At 37.2% G+C, this 16650-nt stretch overlaps 1 protein-coding gene across 16 annotated transcripts in view; it reads right to left on the reverse strand.

The window, feature by feature from the left end:
* The window catches only part of BCAS3 (BCAS3 microtubule associated cell migration factor), a 500892-nt gene that overhangs the window by 256769 nt on the left and 227473 nt on the right, over positions 1–16650 (reverse strand). For 13 of the 16 annotated variants that reach the window (XR_012155467.2, XR_012155469.2, XR_012155468.2 and 10 more), the window contains 2 exons: positions 13485–13681; positions 11514–11611 (listed from right to left, as the gene is read on the reverse strand). Coding sequence is in view for 13 of the 16 variants with exons in the window: in XM_073315905.2 (XP_073172006.1) it covers positions 11514–11611; positions 13485–13681 (295 nt within the window). In the remaining 3 variants the exon portion in view is untranslated. Of the gene's footprint in view, positions 1–1452; positions 4358–11513; positions 11612–13484; positions 13682–16650 lie in introns of those variants that run through there. The other 3 variants (XM_073315913.2, XM_078849289.1, XM_073315914.2) reach the window with 2 other exon arrangements.

Genomic DNA, 16650 nt, shown 5'->3' on the forward strand with positions numbered 1-16650 from the left:
CAAAGTTTTTTGTGGTGTAAACTTTTGACTTAAAAAAAAAAAAAGAACTAGTCCCATGATCCTTCACCGAGACCTCCCTGGACTTTCCCTAAAATTATGAAGAAAAAAGACAATAATAATTTGGTTCAAAACTTCATCATTTTATTTGTCTGTGCTAATCTTCTGAAAGTAAGCCTCAAAATGGGACATACACGAAAAGGGACACAGACTTTTCAGTGAACTTGAACTAAGCTATGGTTCAACTAGAAAACAATTGACACTGATTTTGTCTGCTTCCAGCCAGAAACCAGGCTAGTTGAGTTTTGATCTGCATTCTGGGGAGCAAAACAACCTCAACTGAAAGTGGGAAAAAGTTCACTTAGCCTCTGTGAATCCAATTCCCATGGCTTTGCAGAACTCTGCTTAAGCTATTATCTTCAGAACTCTTGACTTATGTTGCACTAAACTGGAAATCAATTATTAATGCTGTGATCATGTCTGTTTTGGGAACAGAGAACAATGTATTATGGGATTTTTAAAAAATTATTTCAAGGTACTGGAAAAACTGGAAAATAAAACCTATAAAACTTGCTTTCTAAAAACATTCGTCGGTTTAACTGAAGAGCTGTCTTAAGGGAACAATATCACTCTTATTATAATAAAGCCATGGTACCAAGTTTGAATGTGTTTTGGTAGTGCAGAGTGAGGCAATATTAGCATGAATATAACTGGTAAGTATGATAAGATATAAGACAGCAGAAAAGATGATCAAGATGATAATTGTACAATATTACACATGTATGTATGTCTGAAAGTCCTATGCTGTACGCCTGCTCCCATGTCTTCTAAGAATTGTTAAACAAAACAATTGAAGAAGAAACATATGTTTCACAATACTCTAGGTCTGGAAATACATTTATTTTATTTTATAACAGTTAGAAGAACCCTCCACTGCCTTCTTATTTATTTACACATACAAAAATGCCCCTTGTAAGCAAGTTCTCTGTACCTTTTTGTATGCTACCCACCCAATTATTTACTTAGAAAACATCAGCAGAATACACACAGTATGGCAACATAGTTGTTCTGGATTTAGTTAGTTTGATTTATCTATTCAATTACAGGAGGTGAGGAAATCAATATTCTACAGTCTTTAAATCTACTTAAATTCAGAGAAGGTGAACTGCATATGTAAACATTTATAGCCATGGGACTAACATGACATTACCTATGGAGGGCCCTATTCAAGCTGCTAATAACTGAATCAAAGACTTTTTTCAAATCTCACTGTCTATATGATTTATATATTTTACCAGTTAATGGGCCTCAAAATGCCCAGAAAGGAAATGTAAAAGGAACCTCAGACTTCTCCTGCCTCCATAAGTATCACAAGCTTTATTGTCCAGGAGCAGCCCCCACCCCCCCGCCCCATGTGCGGCAGTCCTTTGTTCACAAAAGAGGCTATGCCATTTGCTCTTGATTCACAAAGGTGTAAAAGAGCTATGTACTCTCTCTGTCTAGAAAATACATGTTCATGCTCTATAGCAGTAGGTGAAATAAGCAGAATACATTCTTGAAGAATAATGCCTACCAGATGCTAACAAAAACAAGAGAGCAAGATGATTAGTATTCTGGGAACTGAATGGCTCAGGTGATTCATCCTGTGATATGGAGTTTTCCCACTTTAGATCATCAGTCCAAATCTGTCCCAAGTCAGTAGTATCCAAAAGTTGTGGCCATCTGATTTTTCACCTGTCTACTTGAAACTAGCTGGTAATCTCACAGAGTTTTCTAGTTGAGTAGCACCTGCATCTCAAAGAACAACCATCACAGATGAATGAGATGAATTCATTAATTTGTTGGCAGTCTCAGTAGAAAGGCCAATAATAAGTGGGCATAGAGATTAACTACCTTATGTCCCATAAAGACGGAGTCTTTCCCTTTTCACATAGCTGAAGGGCAACATGCACTGGAAACTGGCACAGCTGAATCCCATTGTGTGCTAAGAGCGGCCATCAGTCCCCAGAGCTTTTAGTCTTTCACCTTCCACAAGCACCACATCCATAATTTTTTTTAGAAAGGCAAAAAAATAAATCCATATATAACAATTTTTTTAATCTCTCATTTACCCAATCTACCCAAGTCCTTTCTGTCAATTTATTCCTTCTATATTTCTGCCTAGAGAAACACCCACCAGGAGTTGCAAGACATTAACGTTACTACATGCATCCCTGCAGCTGAGTCTTTCCCAAGCCAAGCAATGATCCAGCAGCAAGTGCCCAATCAACAGCGTCAGGTCATTTTAATTTCTCTGCACATCTCCACAGTCTATAGGGCATAGCTGTTCCTAGAAGTAATCATGTATGCTGCACTGGCATCTCCGAGCCCACTGCAGTCAGTTCTGACTTAAGGCTGTCTTTAAAAATCATCAGTTTACATTTTTCCAACTGAATCAACTACATCAAGTTTAAAATCCCCTTTTTAAGCGTCCCCATTCTACACTGCACAACTCTGACACAAAAATCCTCAGTTCTTTAAAAGCACATTTCAGTAAACAAAACACTAAACTGATCAGACCCCACAAATTATTACTTTTTCTGCAAATATAGTAAAATTCTTATCAAATAACATACTCAAACACTTATTAAAATAGCTATTCTGCTACTAACATTTGTCCTAAAAGGTATTACTTAAAAGACCTCGAATTTACAGCCCAGGCATCCCTTTTAATGAAGCGACAGAAGGTAAAAAACTGCAAGACGGGCACTGCTGGGTTCCTGTTTTCCTGGGCACTGAATAGGTGATGTCCCTAATAAGAATGGCTTGTTATAGGACCATTATTAAAACCTCTTGACTACTGTGGAGAACTGAAAAAGGGCCAAATCCTCCCCCTGCTTCACAGATCAGCACCACGAACAGAGGACCTGAATGCAATCACTATCTATAACAACAAACTACCTTTATACCAACCAGGTAATTACAGATTCAGGTCAAGGACTCCAGACCATATTGATTACATCTCTGTGCAACAAGGACCCTCCAGCACTGGCCGTCTCCACTCATGCAGGGGGACAGCTTAAGTATCTATGACGCCAAGATTCCTCAGGCCCTATCAACGCCAGTAACAGGAAACCAATGACCGCTCAGGCCTGTCAGCTATTGCCTCTGGCAAGAGGGACAGAATGGGAATTCATAATGTTGGTTACTTCATCTGCCAGCTGCATTCACACATCTTTACTACCTGAGTAACTGATCTCTGCTGCTCCAAAGAAACACTCCTAGGTGTATGGTATTTGGGAATAAATATTTGATCACACACAACAGAAAAGAGCTTGGATGTTTTAAGGTGTGACAACAGAGGCGTTTATTAAATTCCAAGGGAGAGTATTGCTGGACAGTACAAGTTTTCCATGTAGTCCTTACCTCAGTGGTGTTTGTATGAATAATAAAAGATCAAATGAATAAAGTTTTCACTTACTTCATCAGGGGCGGAGGGGGAGGGAGAAAGAATGGCTCAGCCGGTTATAATATGTCAATTGCTTTCTTTTGTTACCATTTTGTTGCTCAAGTGGCAATGCAACAAAATTGTTTCATGGCCCATGGGTAAATTTTAAAACAATCAGTTTTACTTGAGAAAAAAAATATTGTTTTCCCTAAGTCTATATTTATTTTTAATTGAAGAAGGCTATATTAATATCTGTTGCTGTATACTCCTGAACGCTTCTATGCAATCTGTTAAAATTTGGGCTAAATTCTACTCTTTTAAAAGTCTTATCACTGATTTTGAATGTTCGTCACTGTCAACTTGAAATTATAGTGCATTTAAATCCTTAAAGGGACATTCTCCCCCAATGGATGTGAGTGGTATGTGTGCATTCAGGGACAAATATAAGGGATATCTTACTGAAGACATTTTTGCTAACTCTTATATTTAAAGATACAGTTAAAATGTAAATAAGTTTATATCTCTCATTGATCTAAAAAAATACTGAAATGCAGAAGAAATAAAACCATTCACATCTGCACTTAGATAATAATCCTACTGAAATACTGTACCTTTACATTTGACTCGCATAATCTTCATCATTGTTCATTTTAGTTTTTTTACAATAATATTTTTTCAGTGAATCAATGTTCCATTACAACATTATACTCTAGGACAAAATATTAATATAAACATCTTAGTACATCAAAATAATATCCTTACACAAAATATCCATTTTATTATAGTTGGTTCTATGAAATATTTCTTGATATATTTAGTGTGCTATTACTAAAGTACTCTTCTGATGTTATCACTTGCATCAAAGAATCGCTTATTTACCTTCATTCAGTGTGACTTATTTCATTTACTTCTATCCAGTCCATTAGGAATTTTCTGAAATAGAGCATTCATTCACTTATAGGTATATAAATTATGGCATTGCTTAGAAAAGCAATACTGGCAAAGTTGTTCATCTATGGCTTTAATTTTACACAAGATATTTTAAAATTCTTATGTCTATTTAATTTTAATCTAATTATGTTAGGAGGATCATGTATAGTATTGCCTCCTGGTTCAGCTATCAGTTCTGAAATATTACCTGCAAACTAAGGGTAAAACTTTCAAAAGCATCTGAGTTACTTAGGAGTCTAAGTTCCACTTTCAAAAACGATGTAGGCATTTAGCAGCTTAAGTCTTTCTGAAAGTCAATGGCACTTAGGGTACAAGTGCCTAAGTCACTTTTGAAAATGGAACTCCTAAATAGCAGATATTAAGCTCTGAATATCTTTGAACGTAGACACTGGACAAGATTCCTTTCACTATATGGTATTGAGAAGAACTAGCTGTGGTGTTTATATTTCACAGTAAACATTCACAATAATATGGTGACCACACAACTGATGTTATAGAGATGTAGGCCTGCATACTCTACTTGTGCAGCGGGCAAGCTCTCTTTCACTCCATTTACAAACTATCAAATGAAATTGTCGAAGCTCTTTGTAATTCATTAGCCCCACATTCATCAGCTCCCCTGGGTCTGCTGCATGCTGAATCACAGCTTGGAGATTCGTACCGTACACCCCACAACAACTCTAACCCCCGCACCCAGGAGTTCATGGAAATCTCTTTGTGCTACATGCTTAGCGAACGTCCAGCAAAGGTGGTACATTGAAAAATATAGACTGAGCACTTACTGAGGGACAGCAGCACGGACATACTTAAGAGTTTTATGGCTCGAATCATAAAATCATAGGACTGGAAGGGACCTTGTGAGTGCTTAACCACCCTGACAGTTAGGAAGTTTTTCCTAATGTCCACCCTAAACCTCCCTTGCAGCAATTGAAGTCCATTGCTTCTAGTCCTCAGAGGTTAGGAAAAACAATTTTTCTCCCTCCTCCTTGTAACAACGTTTTATGTACTTGAAACCTGTTATCATGTCCCCTCTCAGGCTTCTCTTCTCCAGACTAAGCTAACCCAATTTTTTCAACCTTCCCTCATAGGTCATGTTTTCTAGACCTTTCATTATTTTAGTTGCTCTTCTCTGGACTCTCTCCAATTTGTCCACATCCTTCCTGAAATGTGGTGCCCAGAACTGCACACAATACTCCAGTTGAGGACTAATCAGCGCAGAGTAGAGTGGAATAATTACTTCTCATGTCTTTTTTCAGAATAGCAGCCATGTTAGTCTGTATTCGCAAAAAGAAAAGGAATACTTGTGGCACCTTAGAGACAAACAAATTTATTTGAGCATAAGCTTTCGTGAGCTACAGCTCACTTCATCGGATGCATTCAGTGGAAAATACAGTGGGGAGATTTATATACATAGAGAACATGAAACAATGGGTGTTACCATACACACTGTAACAAGAGTGATCACTTAAGGTGAGCTATTACCAGCAGGAGAGTGGGGGGGGGGGAACCTTTTGTAGTGATAATCAAGGTGGGCCATTTCCAGCAGTTGACAAGAATGTCTGAGGAACGGAGGTGGGGGGGAGGAATAAACATGGGGAAATAGTTTTACTTTGTGTAATGACCCATCCACTCCCAGTCTCTATTCAAGCCTAAGTTAATTGTATCCAGTTTGCAAATTAACTCCAATTCAGCAGTCTCTCGTTGGAGTCTGTTTTTGAAGTTTTTTTGTTGAAGAATTGCAACTTTTAGGTCTGTAATCGAGTGACCAAAGAGATTGAAGTGTTCTCCAACTGGTTTTTGAATGTTATAATTCTTGACGTCTGATTTGTATCCATTTATTCTTTTATGTAGAGACTGTCCAGTTTGACCAATGTACATGGCAGAGGGGCATTGCTGGCACATGATGGCATATATCACATTGGTAGATGTGCAGGTGAACGAGCCTCTGATAGTGTGGCTGATGTGATTAGGCCCTATGATGGTGTCCCCTGAATAGACATGTGGACACAGTTGGCAACGGGCTTTGTTGCAAGGATAGGTTCCTGGGTTAGTGGTTCTGTTGTGTGGTGTGTGGTTGCTGGTGAGTATTTGCTTCAGGTTGGGGGGCTGTCTGTAAGCAAGGACTGGCCTGTCTCCCAAGATCTGAGAGAGTGATGGGTTGTCCTTCAGGATAGGTTTTAGATCCTTGATGATGCGTTGGAGAGGTTTTAGTTGGGGGCTGAAGGTGATGGCTAGTGGCGTTCTGTTATTTTCTTTGTTGGACCTGTCCTGTAGTAGGTGACTTCTGGGTACTCTTCTGGCTCTGTCAATCTGTTTCTTTGTTTCAGCAGGTAGGTATTGTAGTTGTAAGAATGCTTGCTTACAACACTCCTGCTAATACATCCCAGAATGATGTTCGCTTTTTTTGCAACAGCGTTACACTATTGACTAATATTTAGCTTGTGGTCCACTATGACCCCCAGATCCCTTTCTGCAGTACTCCTCCCTAGGCAGTCATTTCCCATTTTGTATGTGTGCAACTGATTGTTCCTTCCTAAATGGAGTACTTTGTATTTGTCCTTATTGAATTTCATCCTATTTACTTCAGACCAGCTCTCCAGTTTGTCCAGATCATTTTGAATTTTAATCCTATCCTCCTAGGCACTTGCAACCCCTCCCAGCTTGGTATCGTCTGCAGACTTTATAAGTGTACTCTCTATGCCATTATCTAAATCATTGATGGAGATATTGAACAGAACCAGACCCAGAACTGATCCCTGCAGGACCCCACTCGTTATGTCCTTCCAGCATGACTGTGAACCACTGATAACTACTCTCTAGGAATGATTTTCCAACCAGTTTTGCACACACCTTGTAGTAGCTCTATCTAGTTTGTTTATGAGAAAGTCATGCGAGACAGTATCAAAAGCCTTACTAAAATCAAGACATATCATGTCTACCGCTTGCCCCCTATCCACAAGGCTTGTTACCCTCTCAAGGAAAGCTATCAGGTTGGTTTGACATGTTTTGTTCTTGACAAATCCATGCTGACTGTTACTTATCACCTTATTATCTTCTAGATGTTTTCAAATTGATTGCTTAATTATTTGCTCTATTAACTTTCTGGGTACAGAAGTTAAGTTGACTGGTCTGTAATTCCCTGGGTTGTCCTTATTTCCCTTTTTATAGATGGGCACTATATTTACCCTTTTCCAGTCTTCTGGAATTTCTCTCATCTTCTATGACTTTTCAAAGATAATTGCCAATGGCTCAGATATCTCCTCCGTCAGCTCCTTGAGTATTCTAGAATGCATATCATCAGGCTCTGGTGATTTGAAGACCTCTAATTTGTCTAAGTAATTTTTAACTTGTTCTTTCCCTATTTTAGCCTCTTCTGATCCTACTTCATTTTCACTGGTATTCACTAGGTTAGCCATCCAATCACCGCCAACCTTCTTGGTGAAAACCAAAACAAAGAAGTCATTTGGCACCTCTGGCATTTCCACATTTTCTGTTATTGTTTTTCCCCCTTCATTGAGTAACAGTCCTACCCTGTCCTTCGTCTTCCTCTTGCTTCTAATGTATTTGTAGAATAGGCAATATATACGTTTTATACAAACTTTTCTGGTAGGGGCAGGTTGCCTTAAATGATTTTTGAGAGAGCGCCTAGTGCACAATATAACCTGATGCATGAATTAGGGCCTCTATAATAGAAGATGATAACGAACAGGAGTATTTATGCACCTCACCAAATTCTGTACCTAGACTGCTATGTATATTCACGTGAATCAGATTTCCACAATAAGGAGATACTCCAAGATACAGGCAGTATTTCGTCTGCTCTTTGTGCACACGTAGCCTGGGGATAGCTCTCCATAGTCACCAATACCCAGAACCTTCTCAGAGCAGAGAAACAAGTGATTCAGAAACACAACATCCTCATCAGATTGCAGCAACAGAACAAGCGTCAACATTAGGGACTGAAATCAACACATGCATGCAAATTTGGTTGCATACTGCAAAAAAAAAACAACCACCCCAAAACAAACAAAAAATCATGTATCCTTTACCAAAAGGTAAACCCTAACGTTTAACTCTACCCAAGGTCACTCTTTATCAAAATGTTAACCGATCAAAAGGATTTAAATATAAATTGAGCAAATAAAGTCATTTTCATTAAAGAAACCCAACGAAACCTACCTCCAATCTTTGCTGTTAAAAATAGCCCTTCCATAATTTAAATATAATTTACTAAATTCTGTCTAACATAATAATTAGATCTCACTTCTTTATTACAGAAATTGCCCTGATTCTATATTCAGTAACTTTGATTTTATTTTGGTATAACTCCCTGGCTCTCATTGGAGATCTTCCTGATCCACCTGATCACTGCAGGTGGCCTATACTTTTTAAAATTAAGAATTATTTTAAATCCTCTGTGCCAGAACATATTACATGATAGCATGGTTTTGCTGACATAACCTATAAAAGTTATCATAATAAAAATATGTACACCGTTGTCGTTTTAAACACAAAGACAGAGCTGTCACCAGCAGGGGGTTGGTGGGCAAGGTTGAGTGCGTGTGAGCTATTAAATGCGCTGCAAGAATCATCAAAGATGATAAACTGTACTTGTAATCTTTTGATGGCAAGACCAAGTGATAGCACTTGATAAGAGGGGCGCCACACTCGTCACATCTCTAAGCAACAGGCAATCAAACAACCAGATAAGCATCTTCATAAAGTGCAACAGACTCAAATGTATGGGTCAGAACTGAAGAATCACTTCCTGGTTCAGGTTAGGTAATAAAAAATTTATGACCTACTTAAAAAAAAAAAAACCTTTCAAACCTAAAAAGGTATTTTCCAATAAACTTGTTTTCATAAAGAATGTAAGCCATTTAGGACGTGCCTTGGTAATATCAGCAGGAAATAAGAATATTTGCAGTACTGGACTTTTGAAGACAAAAATTTAATGCAGCTCAAGAATGGTATTTAAAATAAAATCCTTACATTCAAAACTGAGTTTAATGTAATTTGCTGCACACATCCATTAAGCATTTTTTTGAAATGAAAAGATTAGAGGAAGAGAGAATGAGTGCTAAATAGTCTGTCTCTCATCTGCTGGACTCTGTTTCAAGTGCAGAATGAAACCTTGAGAAAAAGTGCATGCATTTTCTTGTATCTCCTTAACTCTTTAGGAGAGGCCACATCACTAAACCATCAAATGTAATCTGGCACATCTATCTGTACGAAAGAGTTTCTGCATGGGAAAGAACCAGGGCTCAGCCAATACAAAGGCTTCAAATAGAGGTTAAAGTCTCTGAATCAAAAATCATTGCAAATCCAAACTGTTTGGAAGTGGATTTAAATAAAATATTGCTATCAGCATGCCACTGGCAAAATCCATGTATTGTTTGTAAGAAACTTATGAAGTATTATAACAAAACTGTATGGTTGTACGAGAAATATATTTTAGACTTATAACAATATACACTAATTTAAATGTGGACACACATGTTACAAGCATTACCAAAAAAAGCTTCATCACATGCATATGAGCCCCTTTAAACAAAGGCCCCATCTACACTACAGAAGAGGGCTATTTAGCAGAGAGTTAGCCATCTGCTTGCATTGTTTATTGTCTGTAGTGTAGATGGAACAACTTGGTTATAGAATCATGTTACAGACTAGCTAAGGACTTAGGTCACAGTTCGTTATTTGTATTGTTCTAGCCACCCTGCAAATGCCCCTAAATATGCTGGACAGCTGCCATGGTTGGATTTGTAGGGTGGAATAGCCTAAAACATTAATAATTTGGTTTTCAAAATTTCGAATATACTGACCGAGATTACCATTATGATCTAAATCTCTTAAGTTTTATTTTTAAAAGATGACATTTTTCAGATGAACTACTAAAAAAATGCATCGGTTTGGATACTTAGGTTTCCCTATATAGCCAAGACAATTTTCTCAATATTTCATATACATTTATTAAAAATATTCCCAAGACGCAGTCCCAGATGTCTGCCTAGTTTCAAGCAGAGTTAATTTAACAACTTTAAAATGTCTGAAAATAGGGATTTATATGTCAGTGGTGATATAAACTTAACTATGGAGTGTGAGTGTAATTGCTACACTTAATTATAAACACGGATCTAGAAAAAGACACCAAAATAAATAGATCTGGCACACAAAAGTAGCATCTTGGATTCAGAATTTATATCTATAGCAAACAGAATCCGGAACAGGAGCTTTCATTTTAACTCTCTTTAAAACACCCTTCACAAATCAGTTTCTTTATGTGTTGCAGTTTCCTTTTACAGTTTAAACCTCAATCCAATCAGCAGTCTCTAGGGATTTTCAAATCGCTAAAGATTAAAATCCTCTCTGACTCGACTGGTTGACTAATGCTGTGTGTTTAATAATTCTACTTGTGAGAGATTTTATTTGACAAAATCCTGCTGTGTGCAACCTTCACATTCTATACAGCTGTACTGGAATGTAAAACCCCACTGCCCTTGTTTCTTTATACATAGCATACCATGGCACTAAGAAACAAGGGCAGAAAACTTTATACTACATATATTATTAGGCTGATATTGAAATAATCATGGTTTATTTAAAGTTGTTCTCCATTGCAAAAAGAGTCAGTGAAAAATATCCCTGCTAAAGAAACATTGATTAGTTTATCTGATAGGCATTGTTTGCTCACAGACATTGCTAATATATACAAGGATATTTTTCATTGGTAGGTAATTTATAACCCTGATAGACAGAGATTATTAGTGTAATGATTTTCTAAACTTTATGCTTTCACTAATAAAAGTATTCCTGTGTTAGCCCTGACACACCTTCTCTTTCTTTAGATCAGGGACTTTGATATTCTGTTTAAGTAAACTGAACACATATATTGTATTTAGATTTTCTACCAGTACTGCTACTTCACATTCAAATGATCAAAGGCAAAATGAGTCATCATCCTGGTAGCTTTCAATATAAGTTAATTAAATATAAGATAGCACAGACCCTACAGTAGATCTGAAAATTTTGACAGCTCTTTAAATATATGGCTTTGATTAGTAACAACATGTTACTAAGCAAATAAATAAAAGTTTGACAAATGCCATTAATGTCAATCAAAACACGTGTTTTCTACCTGAGGTAGCATCGATCACCGTTGAAACTCCTCTGCGATCAGAAATCGGACGTGATGATCCTGGCATGCTAACAGGTTCAGAGCGAACAGGCTGAATCCTAAAATTTAAAATCATATGTGTCACCTACGTCAAAATCACTGCTCGTTAAGGCCGTTCTTAAATCAAGAAAACTGAACAAGTCCAATCAATTAAAGAACTATTTATTCTAAAATCAACCAAGCGTTGAAAGCTTTTATTTTCCACTGGTGTGTGGATCCAATCAATGGATGATAAATTTCATGAAAATTAAGTATCTCCATACTTTTTCTTAAGATTAGAGCTCTTAGAAAGCCGCAAAGAAAAAAGAAAACCTTAGCTCCACAAATTCCCCTTATTGCCCACAGGTATGGTACAAGTCCTTTGGCTCGGCAGGCAAAACTGGTTTGTGTGAGGAGGGAATGTTTAATGTTTAATGTTATGTTTTTAACTACCCACTCTCCTGCCAGCATACATCTTTCTTCATTTAATCAATTATTTTTATATATATATACATATAATTATTTAAATATCCAGCATCGGGACATCAGCTGGCTGGGTTCCAAAGAACCTTAGAAAGCCAGGTATACACATTAAGAGTCCAATCCGGAATATCCTTACACAGGGGGCAATGTAATTGAAGGCAATGGGCCTACTCACATGAGTAAAGATTATTCACTTCAAGTTCAGGGCCCAGGAGAGTTTGCATAATGTTCAGCAGGGTTGGTCATCTTCCACACTTGCACTGTTTTATGCGTGGGAGATGGGAATACGGTCTAAATCCCAGAGAGCCAATACCATGAAACTTTAGGTTCCAGAATCACCTGTTGGCTCTGAAAGTCGTAGACTTGTTAACTCTTTCTAGCTATCATAGGGGAAGCAGAAATTTATGACGAATATGGCACTTTTTAAAAATCACTGCCTACCAATAAATACTAACAACCTCCCCCCAGAAAGCCCACATTCAAAGACTGATAACTTTAAATGAATGAAACTGAGAACAACTAACATCTGAAAGTTTTGGGGAAACATATTGAGATGAACTACTTATTATACCCATTTTCAGCAGAGTAACAGCACTAGGTCTCACTCTGACACCTTCTGATAATCTATTAGCAACATTACAAGGAAGTCAGCTGCTCCCAGAAAGTGGTTAATAATGTTAGGAAATCAAAAATAAGAATGGAGGAAAACAAAGCAAACCCATACAAAGTAAATTGAAAAAAGGCAAGGATATGAGTTACTCTTTAAGAAGAAACAGAAGTCATGAACCAACTCAAGGAGCGACTTTTGGTTTGTTGTATTGAGATGTTCTTGCTGTTGGCAGAGGCAGATAAAAACACACGTCCATCATACAATGTGATTTTGCCAATGACAAAAAAAGCATACATGAGGGAAAAGGTTTTCGAGGCATCTCTAGGTTCAAATCTAGTACCAGAATTTTACATAATACACTGAACAAGGAAAGAAAAGAAGATGGAAAAGGGGGAAAAAAAGACATTCCAGTAGTTCACTTAGTGTTCCAACACACTGAACCCTTTATAGTCAGCAGGCTATAAATCTACACCCTGATGCTCCTAGTCATGTTATAGCAAATGATGTTGCTAAGCAATGCAGAAACTGTGAAAGGCAATGAAGCACTGAACATTTTAGAGCTTAAGTGCAACAGAACAAGACAACTGGACTTTGCACATATTCCATTGTTATTCAGGCAAGAAGCGGCAACAGAAGGGAATCTAGGCGATCACTAAAGACATTTGGATAGAAATTCTGATCATCACTTTGTCCTAGATGAATTTTTATCATTAACAAGGCATGTGATAGTCTAAGCATCTGATCCAAACAAGCTTGATATTAATAGTTATGTATTTACATAGAAGAATTTATTTGAGCAATTGGCTAATCTGTGTGTAAATAACTATGAAACATTCTTGTAAAATTAACTTTACTGTTACCTGAGACTGTTGAGATCAAGGTCATCTGTATCAAAGTCCAGAAGAGGCTGTGGGGTGTCACTTGGACCATGTGACTGCAGCACAGAAGAACTGGATGAAATGACCGTTGTTTGACCTGAGGGATGAATCGTTTTGAACTGGAACTGGGGGCCCATCCATAGGCGTCTGTGAGGTCCAGTGTGAGTCACTATTTCAACCTAGAAGAATATTGTACACCATATTGAGAAATTCCCTCAATCTCATGAGCCCTCTAGAATCCCAGGGCAACCAAACCGGAGAGAGGCATTTTGCTCCATTTCCTTAGAAGACATTTCAACAGAGCAAAATACAGAATGGCTTTGCTTATATAAGATCTGATCCTATAAAGGGCCTCCTACAAAGCTTTCAGAACCCTCAGTCCCGTGGTGTCAATGGGAGATGAAGGCACTCAAAAATGGATAAGGAGACACTCTGCACCTTGAAGGATTCAGCCAATGATCAGGAATTAAATGAGTGTAGAACCTAAACTGGATTCTGGGTTAAACTATTTTAGAAATTAACAGCATTTTAACCCTTCAAAATAAAAAAATCTACAGTGAATCAAATTTTCAAATCTGGGCTCCTACACATCATGTCCAAACCTTGTATTTGTGTGTTCATATGGGCACTTAGGCACCCAAATTCCTGTTTTAAACCTATGTGCTAATCTGAGCAGCTATATGCGGGAGTCAGAAATGTTATTAAGCCATCTGACTTTGAAAATTAAGCCCTATGTGTTGCTGAAGATCAGAAAACAACTTCTCTTGATCATTTCAATTTTATAAAAATTTCTAGGAGACAAAATCTCTGAATCTTCTTACATTGTTCGGGAGCCCATGACATTCACCATGACTGTCATTTCATATGACCAAGTTTTTACTTTGTTCTTACCATTGCAAAATGAATTCCATAGCTACAAAATTAACAGTTTACAATTTTTGGTGACAACAACAGAAGAACATAATTCAGTCTCTGTCCACCTAGACCAAGTGAAGCAACTGAAAACCTTCCCCCATACATCTTTGTCAACAACTTTAATCCTGACCAGGTCAGGGAGACCTCTCTTTAAGAGCAAGCTGTTACAATTTTGTTCAGTGCATCGTTCTGAAAGTTCACACTGTAAAAAGCACTTCTTCACATGTATAAAGTGTGAATTGTATTTCAAAACAAAGTTGATAATTACTGTTGGCATTTCTGAAGCTACTGCTGGCAGAGACCATCTTGCCGAAAAACAACATCATTTGTAATAGATCATACAGCTCCAGCCATACACACATTACCACATATATACAATACAACCACATATCTACAATACACTTACTTTAGCAAGACAGCTAAATGTTTAACATATATGCATTCAGTTGAAAGTCTGACCATTTAAGCAAAAGGGTTTATGTTCCATGTACTAGTGCATATATACATAACCTCAGGCCCATACTTCCATACATACTTTAAAATGGAGAGGAGAGTATAGAAAGTGCAAATTTCTGATGTTTGCAAATAACTTTAAACAAATTTCTTCCTTGAATTAAAAGATACTTGCTCTTAATGGGAAACTAAATCCATGGCCTGTCTGAATCTTACAGAATAGGTCATTTTCAGTAAGCAAAACAGGAAAGAGCATGCAAAATATTTTTGGGCATGGTTTTTTTCACAGTGACACCTCAAAACCAGATGATCATCAATTTTTTCAAACACTTTAACAAAGTGATCTCTAAGAATGCAAATTAGTCATTTTTGTTTTGAAAAGTTATGTAATTGTGAAAGTAAACCCTTAGAATGAACAGGCCAACCCAGCCATGAGTACAAGACCATTAAGACTAGTTAAGAACAACAGCATATGCAAAGACACTTTAATGTTTTCTTTTCCTGTTAGAGTTTCTGATTTTTAAACTTTGGTGAACAGGTATTTTCAAAAGCACAAAATCAAATAGCCTACTAAATTCCTACCATTTTCTATTAAAACAATAAATTACTCCGTAAACAAATAGAATGTAGTATACTGAAGACATCTTTCGGTAGTTTTGTTACATATAGATGTGCCTTGCTGCTTAGCATCTTACACTTTTCTCTAACTATTATCAAATTTCTGTGCTTTAGGTGACTTCTGATTTTTACACAAGGTAATTTTAAAGACTTAAAAAATATTGTTCCAAGGCAATTATTTGCAAGCCTGGGAGGACAAAAGCATAGTCTGTGTAGTACTACCTCCATATTTCCATTTATCTTGGGGTAACTCAAATTATAAACCTCTACAGTCAATCTAAGTAGCTTTTATGCAGAAATGTAAATTAGGCCACAGATAAAGCATTCTGTATATTTTAAGCTTGAAACCATCAGTGTCACAGAGCCGAGAGGTAAACAGATGCCTTTGAAATTTTAGCGAGGCTATGGCCAGATGTTCCTATTCACTCTCCTGTTGTGTGCAGGACAAACATATTGTATCTACTTCACACTGACAGCACACATTACCCACTGTTCTAATTGAAAAGTTGAAGTGAAGGGCAGTGTTTTTTCACTGCATGCTGTTACTGTTGATAACAACACTTTAATTTTGAAAAACATACATGCTCTTTGGGCTTAATCTAAAGTGGCTTGCTTTGAGAAAGCTACGATCTTCATGTTCAAAAGAGATATCATCACTCTTTTCACTTAGCAAAAACTAAGCATTCCTGGTACACTTTCTGATTTCTCTTTTTGTGTAATGAGAAACCTCATTTGGGAATTTTTTTCATATAAAATATACTTGCTGCTCTATTACAGGGTATTTATGACAAGACTTGAGTAGAGCTGTCCTCCTATTACTACTTTGAATCATCTTTTTATTAGCAACACACAATCCTATATGCTATATGTCCACTTTATTCTTGCTCTGTGAGCCACCTGCTACAATGAAGAATAACCCAACAAGTAATGTGAGCTAAGTTGTAAAGTGACTAAATGATGTTGGAACGTGGATTATGATATAACATTTACATTGTAGTTACAGTATTTGGAAAACTATTAAAAACTCTAGATGACATCCTGGCCCCATTGAAATCAATGGCAAAACTCACATTGACATCAACGGGGCTAGGATTTCATCGTTTGTCTTTATGCTGTGACAAGATAGAGACAACCGGGTCTGACATATCAATGTGAAACCAAA

This window comes from Lepidochelys kempii, chromosome 17 (assembly GCF_965140285.1).
Source record: "Lepidochelys kempii isolate rLepKem1 chromosome 17, rLepKem1.hap1, whole genome shotgun sequence".
NCBI lineage: Eukaryota > Metazoa > Chordata > Testudines > Cheloniidae > Lepidochelys > Lepidochelys kempii.